The sequence below is a fragment of the Argiope bruennichi genome, chromosome 1, assembly GCF_947563725.1.
Source record: "Argiope bruennichi chromosome 1, qqArgBrue1.1, whole genome shotgun sequence".
Classification (NCBI taxonomy): Eukaryota; Metazoa; Arthropoda; class Arachnida; order Araneae; family Araneidae; genus Argiope; species Argiope bruennichi.
The window spans coordinates 108,711,162-108,732,904 of NC_079151.1; the positions used below are offsets into that span (position 1 = coordinate 108,711,162).

General features: G+C 29.1%; 1 protein-coding gene across 1 annotated transcript; it reads right to left on the reverse strand.

Moving 5' to 3' along the window:
• Positions 1 to 202: 202 nt before the first annotated feature.
• LOC129974344 (mucin-2-like) lies at positions 203 to 21,594 on the reverse strand. The gene is made up of 13 exons (XM_056087548.1): positions 21,495 to 21,594; positions 20,779 to 20,835; positions 17,645 to 17,683; positions 16,087 to 16,125; positions 15,454 to 15,492; positions 15,000 to 15,047; positions 13,952 to 13,990; positions 9,892 to 9,930; positions 8,714 to 8,752; positions 7,561 to 7,599; positions 5,927 to 5,965; positions 1,716 to 1,977; positions 203 to 315 (listed from the first exon to the last, which is right to left on the reverse strand). Exons 1-13 carry the CDS (start codon positions 21,592 to 21,594, stop codon positions 297 to 299), a joined length of 798 nt encoding a protein of 265 aa, XP_055943523.1. The 3' UTR covers positions 203 to 296.
• Positions 21,595 to 21,743: the final 149 nt, after the last annotated feature.

Here is a 21,743-nt window from a genome sequence, read left to right on the forward strand (position 1 = left end):
TTCGTTTCGAAATAAATACATCAATAATATTCAGAAAAACGTAACATTATTAATAACAATTTTTATATCATCAGTGTGGTTTGCTGTCCATTTCGTTTGTTCCTTTTGCTTACATGTTTTCATAAATTTAATCACATTGCGATAAATATATTAGATTGTACTAATTAAAACGGTCAAAATGGAAATACGAATGAATGCATCGCCCTCCACCTTCAGTGCAAAATTGTGTATGCAGTCAGTTTCTTCTTCACAAAGTCAGTTCCTTCTTTCAATTTCCAGGGATGTTCCGGGTCTCTTCAGGGAAGCTCGTAGTAGCTGAAATAAGGTAAAAAAAACTTATTCTTGCTTTAAAGATTATTTTAAAATGTTATAATTTCATAATAAATCAAAAAAATACTAACTAAATCAAAAACAAAATTATGGTTGTAAGACGTAAGAATAATGTCCGGTTTCTAGCAAAATGTTCTAAAACAGTACTAATCATCCACAAATTCACCAAAAGTCCGCAATGAAAGATTGAATTATGCGTTTTCTAGATTGCCAAAACTAGGAGAAATCATTAAAAAAATCAACATTTGCAGTCAAACTTTCTTTTTACATCTGACCAATACGGTTATGGAAGAAAGCAAGTGTTTTTTTAAATGAACGAAAGTTCCTTTATACGACTAGGAATTACATCTATAAAACTTATAATTAACAAAGTTGCAATGAACACAAGAGTTATGAAATAAAATATTTATTGTTTTGTCTTAATTTTAATGAATTATCTATTGCATAAAAATTAAGAAATTATAAATTATTTTAATTGAATTCATTAGTATTTTGCTATTACGTGAAACCTGAATGAGTTTAAAATTTTAATTTAGAATTTTAAAGAATAAAAGAAATGATGGTTTGAATGCGAAAAATTTTCAAACTGCAAAAATAAAATGAAAAATGAATTTATACAGCCATTTTGTGTTATGAAATTTGAATAAAAATTCATTAGTGATCTCATCGATATTTGAATTAACTGTAACAATTTTTCGAAAAATGGAGTAAAATTTGTCCATCTAAAAACACATGTTTACAATTTCCCTTATCCCTTATCCTTATTTCCAAAAATATAACTGTGCAGGGTTATTCAAAATGAAAGGGCAGTTTTAAAACGTTTATTTCTAATGAATAACAATCGATAAAAACACCTACAATACGTCAATAACCAAAGAAAAAATAATTTTATATATTCGGATAATCATGGTGAAAATAAAGCCATGTTGCTTGTTATTATGTACTTGTAAAAAATTATGACGCGTCAAGAAATTTCTTAGTGTGTGTGTGTGTGTGTGTGTGTGTGTGTGTGCACATGAAACATAAGGGGTATATTTTAATACAGGATCTGCATAAGGACCAGAATTTTAGAAGTATGAACAGACCAGAATTGATTAACTATGAAAGATATCCGTCCAATATTATCTATTCATAAGATGTGAACACGATAACTCAAAAACTCAGCAGGCTAAATCAATAAATTTTGGTAAAAGTTCTTGGTGCAAAAAATTAATAATGAACCACACATTTTGCTCACACATCCAATTGCTCAATAAAATTCAACCCAAGTAAATTACGTATCTTAATACTACAAATTTGAACGTAAATTATTTTTTATAGTGTATGATAAGTTCGAGACGCATGATTTAAATTATTATAAAATTTTACAAAATTGAAACACATACATATTCTTGCTAGATCCGCTTTGAAAACGACAAGCACAAGGAATATTTTTCTCAGGAATTTTACAGTAGTCGTTTGATGATTTCTCTTTACATTGATTCTGGCAAGTTGCATTTTGATAAACTTCGCAGTTCTTAACCTTGATACATTCGCACTTTACGGAATTTCCTTCACCCATTCTGCAGCTTCCTCCGAGATTGATACGTCTATGATTTAAACAGTGGTCATTACATCTCTTAATCAGGATTTCGTGACACGGAATATCTGTAAAAGAGGTATATAGTCACATTAACTTATTGTTAAAATACATGGAAAAGAGTTCAAACAGCACATTTTAATAATGCAACATTCAAATCAAGTCATAATAGATGAATTAAAGTTTATTTTTTATTCATGAATAAAAAGAGTCAACGCGTTATCTTTACTCCGTCTTTATTTTCTCAGTCATTCAATGTAGATATATATTTCCAGTTTCAAAAACATTTCAAATGATATAAATATTCATGTTCTAATATTTTTTTATGTAAAAAAAGATCCGTTTTATAAAAATTACAAAATATAGATTCTTGTATGGTTCCATATTCTCTGTAATTATATTTCAAAAACGTTTGCGGTTGTCTTAAAAATATAACGCAAAAAAATATGGATTCTGTATGAAGAAATTGACGGAGATATTGCGCTTTAAAATTTGAACTGGCTCAGTTTATGAGAATTTCGATGTTGGATTGAATTGAAGTAGAATGAATTAATTAAATTAATTAAAATAAACACCCTGAACATACAAAATACTCTAAAAGAACCGAATAAAGGGTAGCAGAATACAAAAATCAGATATGGCTATAACTTGCCACCAAATCGATGGTAACCAATTAGTATTGTAACCATACTGTGGGAGTTCAGATTTGGAGATTAAATATTTTTATAATTTTTTTCCTACAAAGATCAAAGTGTTTAAGTATAATAAAGTCATCATTCCCTACGCAATGAGATTGGTTAAAGCACTAGTTAATGGAAATCAACCAATGCAGCATCCCTATTTCAAAACCGGTACAAGATAAAATAAAATCAATTAAACAATTGTAGAATGTCTTGGATTTAGTAAGAAAAGAAAATTTGAGTACAACAGTTCAGGGAAGAAAATGAATAAAATGAGAATTTATTTAGTCTTGATTTTCCAAACCTATGACAACAACTCTTGATACTAGAATAAAAGGTTATTTTTTGCACACAAAAAAATCCAGATGAGCATTGTCGCTGACTAAAGTATTTCGAACATGTTGTTCGAAATGTTGACTTTCAGGTAGAGCGTCTGGAGGAAGCATTAGAAAGCGCGAGCAAACAAAACCAAGTTTTATATGTTTTGTTTTTAGCATTATTATGCTCAATGTGTTTTTTCATACTAAATCGAAAATATTGAACAAATTTGTACTTGATTTTTATCCCTTACATTGTATTGTCTTCAAGATATGAACTTTAACTCTATTCTTTGTAGGCTGATTACGCTATAACTGATCTCACCGTATAACTTACGGTCAGTTATTTATACTTAGTCACTAAATTTCTGGCAATATTTCTCACCATTTTTGAAGTTAACATAGATAGAAGAACTTGTATAAAAATCCTTGATTTTTTAAAGTTATTTAATGGTATCGTAATTTTTGAATATTTTTTGTATTTTCATTTCAAAAATAAACATGAATGTTCAAATCGTTTGAAAGGATTTGACTGTTGAAAACACATACCAATGACAAGCAGCTGTGAAAATAATTGAAGGTAAAGATAACAGATTACATCCTGTATAACTATGAAATAGAAAATTTAAAATAAATTTTTAAAATCTGTAATGCTGCGAATGGGAGAGTAAACGATGTTATTACCTTATAATATTTCATTCGTAATATGTTTTTAAATGATTATATCTCTATAGCTGAAAACTATATTTATGTATTATATTACCTTTATAAATTAGATATTAAAAATGCCTAAATAATGTAGTAAAAGACAGTAAACGTTTCTGGCCAAAAATTATTTTCATATATATATATTTTTTTCATAAACATATAAAAATAAATGTATGGAAGAAATCTAGGAACCATTAGAAATTTCGACATCGATATGTCCACTGGCTTAAGATCAGAAAGAAAATCCTTTTTGGTTTTCAATTTGTCTGTCAGTCTATGAAACAAAATAATTCAAAACCGAAACAAGTGAGATTGAAGAAATTTTGCCATGAAATTTTAACGCCGAAATTAAAGCATGTGGTGGTATGTAGATTATTATGATCCATGCAGGAAGCAACAGGACGAGGGTTTTTAGGAACATTTCTTTTAATAATCACATTCACACACACTAATCAAGCACAAACACAAAGTCAAGACATTCACGTGCGCGGCTTCACAGTTCAGCATTACATCTCATTCTAATTACAATCGCAATGCACTATGGGATGACATATGGGATGACCTAATCGGGCATCGCCATCTAGTATCCAAAAGAGAAGATAAGAGTAATGCAACTGCTACGATTTATTTTCCTATTTGAAAGATATCAAGTTGTTCACCAGGATCAATGAAAATGATAACACAAAAACGCAACAAGTTTGATGGATGAATTTCAGTACATGATCTTTACATTAAATTTTTGATATATGTTTGATTTTGGATGAAATTTGTCAACTTGAAGATTGTCAGCTTATTTTACTATTTGATTTTTATACATGATAACTCAAAAACAAACAAGCAATATAAAGAAAATTAGGAATCTGGTCTTTTCATTAGAATTCCAAATTTACTTTGAAAAATTCTTGTCTCAAGTTTTCTGAATCCATGTGCATATGTGAGGCAATCAGATTCGATGAGGCAATTCTGATTGCTCCGTTACAACAAATTACTGTATAATTTTATTATGATATCTTTTTAATAATATCCGGCTTTCAGAATATCTAATAACACCAAGGAGATCTCGTACAATATTTTGTGCTAATAAGGAAAGTAAAAGACATTGCATTTTGTTTGGCATGACTGAATATTGTCACGTAGATACTATGATATAGAACTCAATGACACGCACAAGGGGTAGAGCTAAACCAATTTATTAACTGAACTCAGAACTGAGAATACAGTAACTGACAAATCTTCTGCTTTTATACAAGCAGAGAAAGTTCCAGAATACTCTTCTGGAGATAGTAAGAAAAGTCCAGAACACTTGTCTGGTAAACTAAAGAAATGTCCAGTATCTTCTGGAACATGAAATAAAGGAAAACATAAAATCGAGGAATTGAGTATTTACATATACTATTAATCGCATTGTCTCTAGCGGGATTCGAACCCAGGTCACTTGATCATGAGACCAGTGCCATGACCATTCGGCCATGTAGATTCGACTGTCTCTTTTTCAATGAGACAATATTTCGAATAATGAATTAACAGATATTTCCAGCATTCAGATAGATATATTTATTTGACAAAATTAGGCAGACCAAAATTATTAAAAATAATTAGCTCATTTTTATGCTAAGAATTTTTTTTTCTTTTGGTCTATATATCTGGCTTATTAAGTCTTCTGCTTTATTTATGACTTTCACTTTCAAATTTAAAATTTTTACTAATAAAATTTTTTAATGTAATATCAACAACAAATGTAATTTAGATCATTTCAAGATAATTTTTGCCTCCCGATACTCTCTCAAGCTAAACGAAAAACTGAAGGAAAAGAATGTACAATCTTCTAATTTTTATAGGAAAGTTTTTTATTTGTATTTTTTTTTTAAAAAAATTCAAATGTACAAAAATTGAACAAGAATTGTTGGCATACCTGAATTTTTCAATAGAAACTCGAAATTACTTACCTTCAGATAAAGATATCAATTTAAAGGGGGGGGAAAACAGCAAAATTTCTAAAATTAAATAATTTATTGTTATGGTATGAAATGTTTTTCTTCTCGTTGATTACTGTCTTTGCAAATAAAAATTTGAATTCAATCAGAATTCAACAGCTATAAAACTAGAATAGTATCCTAAAAACAAGCATTTGATTATAGTTATTTCATGTTTAATACTAGTTTTCAAACTTGTTGTTATGACGATTTGTTTCATAGATATATGGATCATCTGAAAATTTACGCCCTTTCCACTAAAGATAAATTGGTAACATGAAAGAAACTTTAAGTAATCTACATGCTTTCCTGTGTGCATATGGATTAAATCCAACTTACTGTTTGGTGTTGTGTCTATCAACATTGGAGTTGAAAAATCTGAAATTAACAGAAGGGCTCTTTAAACAAATGGAATAAATGACATGTGATTATATAAATAAAAATTTAAAAATGAAAGCAGAAGAAATTATACGAAGTAAAATTTGTATCCGGTCATTCACCAAGCATGACCAAATTGCTTAATCGTTCAAACCCTCGATAGGGGTTACTTTCGAGTCCTTTTAAGGCATGGCAACCTACAACTTGTAATAAATTTCTCAAACAACATTTGGCGAGAAATTGCCAGAATGTTTACTGAAGTGTGGAGGCATTATTTTTAAATTGAATCAATAATATTTAATTTCATGCCTGATGGAACTTTCAGTAATCCTAAAATGAAGGAAACCTACATATGATTTTAGGATTCACTGGGAATGACACCAACAGTGTTTTTTTAAACTGTTTGTGTCATTTTTTAGGTAAATAATTGACAACTCGTAAGATGTTATTTTTACTTTTATTACAGCGTATAATCATACGAAATTATCTGCCAACGCTGCATCGTGTTGCAGACACTTTCACTCAAAAAATTGCTAAGGTTATGCTGAGTATCTGTTTGTCCACAGTGAACATTCAAAAAAGCATTCCATTTTGATAAAATTTAGTGTAAGTCTTACATCAAAATCGAAGATTCGTTACTAATCTCTAATCCTTACTGATTCAAGAAGAGCAATGCAGAATACTTATTGGATCCCTATCAGAATACTACGAATCTAAATACTAAGTTTTTTTCTGAAGTTAGTAAGCCCACGAAAAAATGTGAATACTTAAGAAAAAATTACTGTCTCTATATGTTTATTTTTGCCAATCGAGGTTAAAACTGAAATCCAAAATTAAGAAATCTGAATCTTTTATATCTTCTGAAGAAATACTCGAATCTACAAGATCTGAATATCCCTCAAAAATTCCACGGCCAATTTTTCAAAATTTTGTTAATCGTTCGGTATATGTGACACATTGATGCATAAAGTAATTTTGTTAATCGCCCGGTATGTGTGACACATTGATATATAAAGTAATTTTGTTAATCGTCCGGTATGTGTGACACATAAAGTAATTTTATCCAAAAGAAGATATGACATTTCAAATTAATTTTTATTTTATGAATTCTATTGCGTTTGACTCGGATGAACATTTCGATTTAAAAAAAAAATTTGCAGAAATTGTCCTGCCTCCAGATAAAAATATCGGTTTCTGAAAATGTTGGAAAAATATTTTTTTTTCGAAATTAATTAAAACAAACTTTTTATGAAATAAAATAATATATTATCCATATTTTCCATGTTTCTTGTGCGAAATGTAAACTTTTCGTAATCTGATCCAACACTGCCTATACAAGAAAAGATTGAAATTCACGAGAAAATAGATCTATATTGATACATAGTGTGTAATTTACGTTTGGCACTCTCTTTTAAAAACATACGTGTGACATGTTATTTTTATGAAGCATGTTTCTCAGCAATATAAATCATTACAATTTTAATCTATGGTAACTAAAGATAAATGAAAAATGTTTTCATTCAGTGAATGTGTTAAGTTATTCCGCTTTCAACTGAACTTATTTTTTAATGACAGGTAGATTAAATGGGACTTACATTGTGTTGTTGTCTCTGCCAATTCTGGAGTTTCGGAATCTGAAAATTTAAAAAACGTTTGTTAAATAAACAGGCTGTAAACGCTGTAATACTGAAAATAATTATCCACAGTAGAATGCAAGAAAAATATTTGATATCATGATCTTAAGCGGATTGCAATGTTCCAAAAACGATGAAAATATACAACAACTGAATTTGAATATTTGAAAAAAATTTATGTATCAACAGGAAGAATTAAAATAATTTCTCTAATTTCATATTGAGTAATGTCATCAACAAAACAGTTTCGTACATCTTATTCCATACATTCTGATTCTAGTATAAGCAGAACTCTCTCAAACCTGGTCATATGGTAATAAATACATATATTTATCTTTCAAAATCCGGAATATTCTGTTAAACCTTATACATACATACATATATACATATTGTTACGAATCTGTGATGTGGCTTCCCAGCATAGTTGGTTCCATAGGAGCTCCCAGAGCTTGGCGACAAACTTGGCGACTTTGGCGACAAAATAGATTATACCCGAAACATCGAGAATTTTCCCGATCCGTCCAGTAGAAACCGAGATACACCACCAACTTTCCTGATTGGTTGAGAGGCTTCTAGCAGCGCCTCCTGAGACCTATAAAAAGGGCAGCCGCAGCTGCCAGGGGGGTCGTGAATTGAGTCGTGGTAGTCGGAATCGACGGTGAAGAACTGGTCTTCCAGGGATTAGCGGAGCGGCGACAGAGTCAAGCTAGAGCTGAACTAAGCTGCGCGCTACTGTCTGCAGTTGTTGTATACTGCACGTCTCGGCTGAAGATAATCGTCTTCTGTGCTGTATATAGCTGTCGTCTTTGTGCTGTCCTGTGTGTCTTCGTGTAAATAAACATCGTTGTTTTATTTTCTACTGCTGATTGAGCGTTCTCCTCACCATATAACTTCCACTATCCAAACGAACCCCGGAAATTTCGTAACAATATATATAGCTCTTTATAGTTATAGTGAATCCTATCTATATAGTTCTATATACTCTGTAATTGATTAAAAATGAATAGTAAACATATTCATTCAGCGAGCGAGTTAGATTATTGCTCTTTCGACATCGACGTGTTTTTTTTTTTTTTTTTTTTTTTTTGTAACAGATAGATTAAAAGCAACTTACATTCTGTTGTCTCTTCTACCGTCGTTGGATTTGGTGAATCTAAAAAAAATCATTTAAATGAATAAGATGAAAAACTTTGTGTTTATAAAAAAATCATTCAAAGTGGAAAGCAGACTATATAACAATTATTCAATACAATTGTTTATTTTAAAACATCGTCATCAATGAAAAACTTTTCTTATAGTGAGTGCATCATCATCAACGAAATCACGTCAGAATTTCACAGTTAACTTAACAAAAATGGCCATGATATTATATGTTTTCTAAGTTCAGATGTTATGCACTTAAAGTAGATAATATATTAACTGATGTAACCAATAAAATTTTATAAGTTTAACCAGTTTTCTCTCTAAGACACATAAAATTCTCAGTTTAATGCCGTCATCCTTATTTCAAATTAGATTGTGATGATTGCTGTAATGTTGTAAATGCAAAAACATGTGGTATTTTTTCGACCTTTCCTTCTTAAAACTTTTCAGAGATTATTTATCTCTGGTTTTGATTTTCACTTCCAAATTTAAATTCCTTAATAATAACATTTTTAATGTAATATAAATAAACATGAAATGTAATTCAGATATTTTTCGCAATATATCTATGACTTCTGGGATTTTTGTCTGCTAAACAAAAGAAGCTATAATTAGAATGTACAACTTTATAATTTTTATAGACAGTAATTTCCTTATTTCTATTTGAAAAAAATTCAAATGTGAAACTATTCATCAAGAATTAATTGGCATACTCGAATTTTTCGACAGACATAGATAATAAAATTCTTTGCCTTCAGAGAGATATTAATTTTCCCCCAAAGAAAGAGCAGTAATATTTTCAAAATTAATTAACTCATTGTTATTATAAAAAAGAATTTCTTCCCACCGATTAATATTTGCACAAAAACATTTAAATTTAGTCAGGATTCAGCATGCACCTATAAAATTATAATAGTGCAGTAAAAGTTAGATTTTTATTGCAATTTTTCCTGTTTGATACTAGTTTTTAAACTTGTATTTATTTAAGAGGTACGTATCAATAGATATATGTATCCTCATATCTCTTTTGTGTTGTTCGTTAAAAATAAATTAAAAATGTGATAAATTATAGAATTTTTTTTATTATTATTATTCCCCTTTCAAAATCGATGTGGTTTTCTACAACAGAACAGTTTAAAGGTGACTTACCTTCTGTTGTTGACTCTTTCATCACTGGAGTTGTAAAATCTGAAAGCAGAAGAAAAATTCTTAAATCAAATAATATTTAACTTGTTTGATAATGAAAATGAAGAAGAAAAACAGAAAGTAGGAAAAGGGGTATGACTTAAGATAATTCTCTCAACAAGCAGCTTTTAGAGTTGCAACAAATTTCTCAGGATTGAGACATTTGTCTAGAAATTACCAAAGAAATTCAGCTTTGCTAACTGCAGAATATTCTGAAGTTGAACCAAGAAATGTCATACCAAACTAGGGTTTGACGGTTTTCAAACCCGGTTTTAAAAATCCGATTTTTTAAAGTAATTTTATCACATTCGAAAACCGGTTTTTAAATTAAGAAAACCGGTTTTAAGAATTCATATTATTATGTAAAAATTAATTTTGAACTTATTTGATTTGCTATTCATTGTATGTAATGGGCAGCAAACATATTTTTTCAACGTTGCAAGTTGCGTTGGCCAGTGCTTGTGCACTGCACAGTTGCGCCTCGAATTCGTCAATTCATGTTTTTCATGAACATCCCTTTTCACTTTTTTTTTCTAGGTGAAACAAAAGTTTGATAAAGTTCATCTCTTACTTCTCGTCGGATATTTTGTCTATCGGTATGAAGTCGGTGCTAATAGAAATGTCAGCAATTTGACTGGCTCGTTTCGAAGAACGTGTGAAAGGAATAAATAATTCCCCGTTTTCTGCTTCCTGATCGCAGTATTTAATGATATCATATAAAATTTTCTTCGTACCACTCCTGAAAGCTTTTTTACTACACCACTTGAACTAGTCATATCAATACGAAATATTCAATTAAAATAAAATTGGAATTTTAAATAAAACACAGGGTGTTAAAATATTCCATATTTTTTTTTCGCAACGTTTTAACATAAATTATATCTTTAGCAAGCATCGGAATTAGATTAAGAAGTGTTTATTTTTTTTTCAAAATTCCTAGAAAATGTATAGATTAGATTATTTTAAATTGCATTAATATTAATAGTTAAAATAATAAAATTGTAAAATAAACGTCGAAAATATTTATTCAATAACTTTAATTTCATTTTTAGATAAAGTTTGGGAAGTTAGTCGAAAGTTTGGGATAATTTCAAAAAGTTCCGGATAGACAAGGCAATCTGAAATCATTGTAATAAAATGTTGAGCTGCAAAGGATTATCTACGAGTAATCTACATAATCATTTGAAAGCAGCTCATAAAATAATTGTCTGATATAATATAATTGTTTAATTTCTTGAAGACCCTGAAGAAAAACTTACAAATCCAAAGACACTGAAAGATGAATTTTCATTATTTGAACAAACAAATAAAAGAACAAAAAACTTAGATTTGTAATTTGATGCCAAACTCAGTAACTAGTGAACGAGTATTGTCAATTTCAGGCAATATTGTGTCCAAAATGAGAACGAGACTTAGCCACCGTTCAGTGGATATTTTATGTTTTTTAAAATCCTATTTTCTTAGAAGAAATTAAAATTAGTGAAAATAATATCAATATTATTATAAATATTTGTTTGAGTTTTCGTTATTTTGTGTAAGTAATATGTATATGTAATCTTTAATTTTGTTTTTTATATTTTGACTTTGATATTGATTTCGTTTTTTGTTATTTTATATAAATTAAAATAAAATAAAATAAATAGAATAGGGAAAAATATTTTATTTTCCCCTATTCAATTTTTTTTTTTGACAAAAATTTGAAAACCGGCTAAAACCGGTTTTTTTAGAAATATAGAATTCGAAAACCGGTTTTTCAAAAAGTCGGTTTTTGTATAAACCCTATACCAAACCATACTCTGGGTTGTAATAAACTTAAAGCAAAGAAAATTTGCAAAGGTTAATGAAATGACGTGACATTTAAATGAAATGACTACATCAGTTTTTATTGCAATAAAATTTTTGATGTTCTTTTTTCTTTTCTAAATTAAGAATAAGAGTGAATCTTATTTGTTAAAGCTGGATATTGCCGCAGACATTTTTTCCAAAAACTTGCTAAGGATGTGCAAAAGATATGCTTGTTTGTCCACTCTGGAAATACAATATTCAAAAATATATCTATCAATATAAATAAAATTAAATCCACAGTCTTTCATCAATCGTAGATTCATTATTAATCTTAAACTTAAATTATTAAAAAGGAACAATCCAAAACACTTAGTGGATCCATTTCACAATACTACAAAGCTCAAACACTAACTTTTTCTCTGTAATTGGCACACACATGAAAAAGTATGCATAACTGAGGAAAAACATTCCCATTACTTATTTATTTTTCTCACTCCAGATTAAAGCTGAAATCCAAAAAAAAAAAAAAAAAAAAAAAAAAAAAACAGATTAAATTATTATTTTTACATTTTTTGAAGAAATTCTTGAATTGACATGAAGATCCAGAATTCCATGTCTGAAGATTTATAAATCGTCATGCATATATGCAATATTGAAGCACAAAGTCATTTTATGCAAATTTAGGTATGACATTTCTAATTAATTTTTGTTTTATGAATTGCATTACATTTGACTTGCATAAATATTTCAATGAAAAATTTTGCAGAAATGAAATTTTTGATGAAGAATTTTGACTTGCTTATAAATAAAGATATCGATTTTAGAAAAAGATAGAAAAAAATTTCAAAAATAATTATTGCATCAATTTTAGATGGTACTTAAAAAATGATCAAAATATCAAAATTTTTATAGGCCCATTTGTTTGCTTATACCTTTCTTAACATCACGCTAAACTATTAAAGCTGTATCTGTATTATTTCAAAAGTTATTAAGGTTTTTATTCGCAATAACATGGATTTAAGAGGACCTGAACCTTTAAAAATAGCCTTTAAAGACTCGGAATTTCCGAAATAGTGTCCCAAACCAAAGAAATGTTGAATTATTTTACTCTTTTTAACGGAGAATTGTGTTCTTCTGGTAAATATTCTTGGTGCTTTTATCAGGAAGCTTTGGTCAATCGTAAAACACCAGGTTCACGTAAAACACATATAAAAACACCAATAAATGAGAAATATGTCTCCAAAATTATGTCAATATATCAACGATTGACATTAGATGAACTTCTTCAACCTTGCACAAGGTGTTTGAAACAGAATTCAAATGAAAATTGCAGTTGCAGATACAGTTTCTGAGCTCAATGTAGAGACAATCTAAATCATTAGAAAGTGTTCAAGCTGAAAATAACATTCTTCTGAACAAACAATCTATACATTTAGCCATGTGGAGGGATTAAAGGCGTATGTATGAGAGAAGACAAAGAAATCTGTTGTGTGTGAATTAGTTGAGAAAAAAAGTTAAAGTGGCTCATAAACGCAGAGAATACTGTAATTTAACAAAATAAGGAATAACATACAAACTTGGATGCTTTTGAATCATGTGTTCAATAGATTTTAATCACCAGGTATGTTAATTTATTTTTTAAAAATCTAAATATTTTGTGGGTTTCATACAGCTGTTTTTCACGATCAGGTTTCTTTTTAACTGCAACAATGAATATTTAAATCTTTATAAAATATCTTGTATTGAAGATACGAGTTTTAAATTTTGTATATATATTTGTAAATTATATAGTTTTTATGATTATGCAAAATATTTGTTGAGGAAAGAGAAAATAGATTTTTATTCATAAATCAAATCATTAAATGTCTTTTTCTCTATCTTTTGATTTTCTTCAACTTCTTGCTTTTAAAATGCTAAGGCTTTTTTCCTAAATAAGATCGAGCTTTCAAATTTTGTCTACAAGTTCATCATTATGTATTTACACTACTATGGAACTTTTTTAACATACACTACTATGAAACTTTTTCGTTTAATGCTTAAAACATAAAAAAAAGTTGTGAAGGTACCGAGTCTCCTTAAACGAACTATAATCCTTTTTATAGCTCATTTTATTATTTTACACAATTTATTTATGAAACATAATTCTTTTATCTAGTCGCTTAATGCTTTATGTACAAGAAGAGCTTCAAACTCATTTAACGATCATGTTTCTATAATAGACAGTTTAAATACATCTTACCTTCGGTTGTCGTCTTTATCGACGTTGAAATTGGAGAATCTGAAATGAATAAAGAAATTCGGTTAAATGAAGAGAGTGAAAAATATTGCGATTATGAAAATAAATGTTCGAAGTTGTGTGCAATAAAAATGCTTAATGTTCTTGGCCATATGTGGGGATGCAATATTCCAAAAGTGAGGAAAATTTGTGAGTATTCTTTTGTTTTAGCTTGATGCTATTACAATTGGCACCATCATTTTTTATATAGCATTGTTATGATCATAAAATTTTTCTAGCAACAAAACGTCATGTTCTTTGCATGCTGATTCAATTACCTGTAAAACTTTTTTCACTCTTATCAGACTTTAATAAATGCTTTTTTTTTATTTTTGAAATCACCGTGTATCTAATTTTGCTTATTAAAAATGACTATCTTTTCATATCCTTATTATGCTGAGACGCTATGAACTTATAAGGATAAGTAGCTATGTAACGGAACTAGCAAAAAATATGAAATTTAGCCAGATTTATCTCTATGGCTCATGAAGTGTCTGAGTTTAATATCGCAATTTTTATTGCCGAAAAAAAATGATAGTTGTGATAACATCGGAACTGAAAGACACGTGGTAATCGTGATGTTTTCCCTCTTTTAAGATTCTGAGAGAATATTTGCATATGCTTTTAAATTTTAATTCCAAATTTAAAATATTGTAGACTATCTTTTTTTTTAAATGTTAGAAAATAAATTTAAGTCAGAAGAATTTTAAAAACTCATTTTTCTAATATTTCTAAAAAAAATAAAATATTAAATACATATAATAAGCAATAGCTATATATCTATGTTAGAATTGAAATAATAAGCTATCTGTTGCAATTGTTTTGCAATATATATATATATATATATATATATATATATATATATATATATATATATATATATATATATATATATATATATATATATATATATATATGAATCATCCGAAATTTTGTGTTCTAGTTTGCTAAAGAGAAATTAGAAATATGTCAAATTAAGAAAGATACAAGAGATAAATTAAATGTAACTTACAGTTTGTTGTTGTCTCTTCCGTTGTCAATGCAGTAATAAAATCTGAAACTGATGGAGGAACTCTTAAACAAACAGAACTAAAAACCAGTACATGTATAAATAGAGATAGAAAATAAAAATTGGGGAAAATAATTGAGTCGTTAACTTATATAAAAAATTTTGTATTATTTGGAATAATTTGGCCTAATACTTTATAAACAAGAGAAATTCATTTAAAATTATTTTTTTAATATTCTTATACAACGTGTAATTTACGTTCAATGCTCTTTTTAAAACTACACTATCGTGACATTTTATTTCAGTGTCTTATGCTTCTCGGTAATATAAACTATTAAAAATTTAGTAATTTTGTGGCTGGTGCTAGACGAATAGAAAACGCGTTAAATTAATGAGTATTAAGTTATTCTGCTTTCAAAAGTTTTGTGACTTATTATTATAGTCAAATGCATCTTACATTGCGTCGTCGTCTCAACCGGGGTTGGAGTTGAAGAATCTGAAAATAAAAGAGAAATTTTTAAATGAAATAGTGTGAAAAGTTTTTAGTGAAAATGTTGGGATTATGAAAATAAATACTCGAAGAAGAATACAATAAAAATATTTAATTTTATGACCGTATATTTCATACAATCTATTACAATCTAGTAGATTGTAATAGATGCATAATTTTTATGCTTAAAGATGTCTTCTCCATGGATTTAATTTATTAATTTCCTTGATAAAAATCACCCTTGCCTGATAATTTTATTATTCTCAGTTATTGTGAGTTTAAAGACGATGAAGAATCAACTGATATAATCATTAATACTTTGAAAATTTAACAAAATTCATTTTCCTTTTCTTTAGAACATGAAGAATCTGTAATTAATACAATCATACGTATTTCAAACTAAAATTATGAAGTCTGTGATAACGTTGAAAATATGAAAGCGTGTGATATTAATGCTATATGTGTCTCTTGTATTGGATAGAATATTTATTTCTGCTTTTTAATTTTATTTTCGAATTTAAAATATTTAATGATAACATTTTTTAATGTTGTATCGACAGTATATACTTTCTTAGAGCGGACACATTAAATGTGACTTACCTTTTCTTGTTGTCTCTATTGATATAGCAGTTGTAAAATCTGAAATTAATAAAAGGAGTTTTAAAAGGAGTTTTTAATTTATTAATTAGTTACATAATTAATAGATTTGATGCAATTATGTAACTGAAGATATAAAGTAAAAAACAGGTAAATGATATGACTTAAGGTTTTTACCATGTTCCTATTAGGTGTTTTTCTCCATGTACCACTAAAATATGCCAATTATTTAAAAACTCACCTAAAATTTACTCATTCAAAGAAACGTTAACAGGGTCGCTTTTAGGAAATATTTCTCGAAATTTTTACATTTTAGAGAAACTTACAAAGGTATGGTAACCATACCTGTAAAGCGTCCGGAGAATATTCTTAAGCTGAACTAAGAAAGACGTTGAATTTCATAACAAAAGTAGGTTGCAGTAATCCTAAACGGAAACGCGTCAAAAAAACATTTTCACGCTTTCTTAGGGTTTAATTGTAATGGCCACAACATATCTTCCTTAACAAGAATAAACTTTAAATGTTAATTTTTCTTTTTTTTTTTTCTTTTTTTTTTTTTCAAAACATAATTACACATATTCAAATCATCTGCCACTACTAATACTTTCATTTAAAAAAAGAAACTAAAAGTGTGCAATTTGTCTATTTGTTTGTAGACATTGAGAGCACAATAATCTATATTAATAATAAAAACTAGTGCATGTGTGTGTGTATGTGTATGCTTATGTATGTGCGCGAATATGCATGTGTTTGTGTGTGTTTTAGCGCTCTACAGGCAAGACCACTTGGCTTAGAGCTACCAAATTTGACACGTAGGTACCCTGGATGATTGAAATGTGCATGTCGGAGCGATTGTTAGAAATTTTAATTAGAATTTTATTTAATCAGAAATTAAAGTGAATTTTTCTGCATTTCTGTGGAAACTTCCTAAAATATTATAGTCCCAAAACGAATTTTATACCTTTTCGGAATTAAAAACAATTCTTTTTTATGGAATTTTTTTTAATACTTTCTTGCCTAATTTCTGACAACAGATTATACTGCTGCCCTGAAGTTAAAATATTTTGTCATTGTTTCATCAACCATTTATCGCATTGTGAGATTTTCTTCCACTTTTGAAAGCTGAAGAAGGACTTTAATTAAGATCTATGAAGCTTACTGTACAGATAAAAAAAATCAAGGTACAATACCACTAAATTTAGAAGTTAGATGAACTGGACATTCACTCTTTTAATAGCAATCTGATGTTTGACATTATGAAGTTGGTGTGTGTGTGTGTGTGTGTGTGTGTGTGTGTGTGTGTGTGTGTGTGTGTGTGTGTGTGTGTGTGTGTGTGTGTGTGTGTGTGTGTGTGTGTGTGTGTGTGTGTGTGTGTGTGTGTGTGTGTGTGTGTGCATGAAAAGCACTGTGAAACATGTGAAAGGCACTTTAAATAACATGGCTTTAGTATCTGATAACTTGGCGAAATCATGAAAGTGAATTCAATTCAGCTAACATGTCAGTTATTTCTGTTTCAACAACAATGTGTCGCTCCATATCAGACAGTTTTAATGCAACTTACATTGCGTTGATGTCTTAATTGTCTCTGGATTTGGAGAATCTGAAAATAAAAATCATTTAAATTAACAGGAGGAAAAAAAGTTGTGTTGATAAAAATAAATAAAATTATAATTATAATTATAATATATTTGATTTCATTACTATATGACTGAAGCAACAGTAATAACCTAAAGATAAGAAAATTTACATAAATTCTTCAATTTGAAGCTGATACGACTGCAACAAGTTCATTCATTTTTTTATGTTATTACATCGTCATCTGTGTGAAATATTCATTTGGATCAGCGCAATTTTAGTTGTAATAGGTTAAAAATAAGACATCTAAACTACACGTTTGGCTTTTTTTCATTATACTATGATGGACAATAGGCTACTGTGAGTTTCTCTTAAAATAAAAACCTGATGACCTCATAATTTAGTGTTCAAAAATTATTTTCACTTGGGATTGTGGGATAGTATCTTTATTGGAAAAAATACTCGAAAGCTTGGAGAGATTATTTCCACTGGTTTTATTTTTTAAATGTTGGCTCCATGCATGGAATTTATTAATGTTCATATGTTTATAGCATTGTAACCCTATTGTTCACAGATAATGTTCACTTAAGGTAAAGAGTCAGCTGACGTCTCCATTTAAATTTTGGAAATTTAAACAATTTGATATCTGTGACAAATAGGGATTTGAGGATAATACATATTTTTATATAAAACTATCACAGTTGCGCTGATGTTGAAAAGTGAAAAACAAGTGTTATCAAGACTATCTATAGTCCTAAAAGTTTTTGATAAAATATTTATATCTGCTTATGATTTACAATATTTCGGATCATCATTTTTTTCAAAATGATATTACCATCGAATTTAAATCAGCTTTGCTTCTGTTTTTCTTAATAAATATAGGTCTATTAAGGTTTTGCTAACCAAGCAAAAACTGCAATGATAAAAAGGCACAATTTATTATTTTTATAAAGAAAACTTTCTTATTTCTATTAGAAATAATTCAAATGTAAAAGAAATTAAAAACTAAACTTTTCAAAATATTTATAATAGATAAAATAGTCCAGCTTTTTTAAACCCCTTTGTTAGTGAAAAGGTCACTGTCTTTTGGTTCACTACCTAGCCAGATACAAAATAATTTATACTTATTTCCGTATTGAGCATTTTATAAATGTATTCCCTTTATAATTAAATCAGTTTTTAAAATAATGGAGTAATATAGAACTTGTGAAGAAATCTGCCATGAATACAATGTAGGTAGTCTTGTTTTTAATGCTATTCCATTCAGGGGTCATATTTTGGAGAACTCTAACCCTAATGGACGAATGTGTTATAACATGGAATTAAGAACACTGTTTATCATTGGGAGGGATATGTTAATAGATTCAATCTGTGTTCGTAATTAGAATTTTTTTTAAAAAAAAAGTAACCATATATCCGTTTTATTTTCCAAAAGATAGTACCCCCGAGAGGGGGCACCTCGAAATGAGAATGAAAAGTTTCCGGCATGTTGGTTGATTCTCGCCGCTCTGGAGGGGGCACCTCGAAATGAGGATAAGAAGCTTCCGGCATGGTGGTTGATTCTCGCCTCTGTGGAGGGTACACAAAAAGGTGAGGGTCTGGCTCCTCCCATCGATGACGGAACGTACTTCCTTAGGGAAGGGTTGTACTGTGGCCGGTGATGGCCCTTAGGACTTGACCACAGTTCTCGCCAGTTTTGCTGTTAATGCGGTCTGGTCATTCGGTATTATTTATTTTACTTCGGGCGGGTAGAGTCAGGGATATGACTTTCCAAAAAAGAGTTGAGGTTTAGTTGCCAGATGTAAGTTCCTGCCGAATAAAATTCAAATTTATGACAATTCATACAGTTTTAAAGTAGGGTAAACTATCCAGTTTACATCCTACTATTGATATTCTTCAAAACACATTTCCTTTTTTAAATTGAGGGCCATAACAGCTATACCAATCTAAAAACAGATTTTATCTATCTAACAGATTCGACGTATAGAAAGCTCCTTTCCGTTTCTCTAATAATTTACATGAAAGAAAAAAAAACGTATTTATTCAAATCCATCTACAAAACAGTACATTCTTATAATCTATTATGTAAGTTAAAAAAAAATTACATTCGAGTATTTTAAACATTTTTTTAAAAAGACCTAATTTATACAGTAAGATTTGATTCATCATAGGAATTCTTTTTAATTATTAATCATATTGCAAAAATTTATATGACAGCTTTTACAGTCACACCAAGAGACAAAAAAAAATTGTAAAATATAAGGCAGAAACATAAATACCAAAAAGATGGATTTAATGCACAAATATGAAATTAAAATTTTTCATGAGGACACAAAGAATTGAATCTCTACTTGCTCGCCGTTTGAGATGAATCGGAGCAATCCTTTGGTAAGCTTCTGGAGATGGAATCTGAACAAAATACAGCTTTGTTAATTCTTATAAATAGCATATTTAGAATACAAGAAAAAAGACACACAGATATAAAGGACATTCAATTTTTAAATTTAAATATAAAAACTGAAAAGGGATGGAATGAGTCACTATGGCATTAAATATATATTACTGAAAAGAAATAAAGATTTCAAAATATAGAAAATTCGAAAAATTTGTAAAAAGGCCCTGTATAGATTGAAAAAAGATTGCAAATTTCACAAAAATAATTGTCTTTTTTTTTCATCAAATTTTAAAACTGAATGGAAAATTTAAACCCGAATGTCAAATTTCAATTCATTCTCTTGTGTTTAATCCAATTACTTAATATGTCGCTTTTCCAACAATACAAAAGCTTTTAGTGTTCCCTTACAATTTTAATAATAAAAGTTTTATAAAAATTGCAAAGTAAATACTTTAGGATTCTTCTTAATTTGATTAATCTTTTACGCTCATTGTTAGTTAGTTGGTTGGTTAATTAATTCGTTGGTTGTCGATTGTTTATTTCCTAAATTTCGATATTCTACAGCGAGTTTGTAGATTTCCGAAATCCACTTACCACTATTACAAGAATTTTGTCACTGTTGATATTGTTCCATTTTTATTTTTCTAACTCTCTTATAAGTAACTGAATATTCTTATTTACCAATAGTTTTTCTTTGTTAAAAACTGTTTATGTCTCATACTTACTCAAATTTCTTGTTGCTGTGTTACATTTTGCTTTGGCCCCCTTTACCTCTCGATCACCTGCGAAATAACAAAAAAAGTAAACATACATAAGTGGATGTTACATCTATTTTTTTAGAATATTTTTTAAATATTTTTGAGACATGTCGCTACTGTCTTCAGGAATTCATTATACATCTTTCAAAACATCTACAGAATTTGAAATGTCATAAATCAAAACTGTGGTCATTTTTTGAATTTTTATAATTTTATCACGAATTTATATTCATATTTTGTCCTAACAGATTTTTTTTCATTTGTTGAAAGTAGTTTGAAAGAGTCTTTTTACCCTTGTTCGGAATTACACTACTTCTTTGAGATGCTCAAAATATATGCCAGTCTTTTGCATAAGGTTCTGTCAGCACTCGCTACACCCAAAAGTGGGTTTACAAAATTTTCTTCTGACGATGAGTTGTTTAAAGTTGCGCCACGAAAAGGGCGACCATGTATAATTAATGATGGTGAACTGCAGGTTGCAATCGACGCAGATTGAGCACAAATTTTTCAGATGTCAGTGATGAAATTGTCCGTTCACATTTGCATAGTTTTGGGAAAAGCTCAAGCTCAGCAATTGGATATCTCATTAATTGGCACCTGCCAATAAGCTAGAACATCTGAACATTTGTTTGGCATTTGCTTCATCGCCATCAAACTAAACCATTTCTTGGCCGTTCATTAACCTGTGATGAGAAATGACTCTTCTACAACAATCCCAAAAGATCGCATCATTGATTGCCATACACTGATGCTGTGTCGTAGACTAGCAAACCCAATATCCATCAGCAGAAGGTTTTCTTATGCATATAGTGGACCGCAAATGAAATTTTTCACTCTTAATTTTTACCATTTGTCCAGACTATTACTGCTAATGTCTGCAATGACCAATTTCGTCGTGTTCTCCAATCACTTTTGAAAAAACTGCCAACTTC

Bases quoted from the DNA above. Each gene is read 5' to 3' on its own strand.
- LOC129974344 (XM_056087548.1), bottom strand. From the start codon at position 21,594: ATGGATATTGGGTTTGCTAGTCTACGACACAGCATCAGTGTATGGCAA. The intron at 20,836-21,494 runs GTTAATGAACGG...GTTATTTCGCAG, and splicing joins AGAGTCATTTCTCATCACAG to GTGATCGAGAGGTAAAGGGG. The intron at 15,048-15,453 runs GTAAGATGCATT...TTCCTCCATCAG, and splicing joins GGTTGAGACGACGACGCAAT to TTTCAGATTTTATTACTGCA.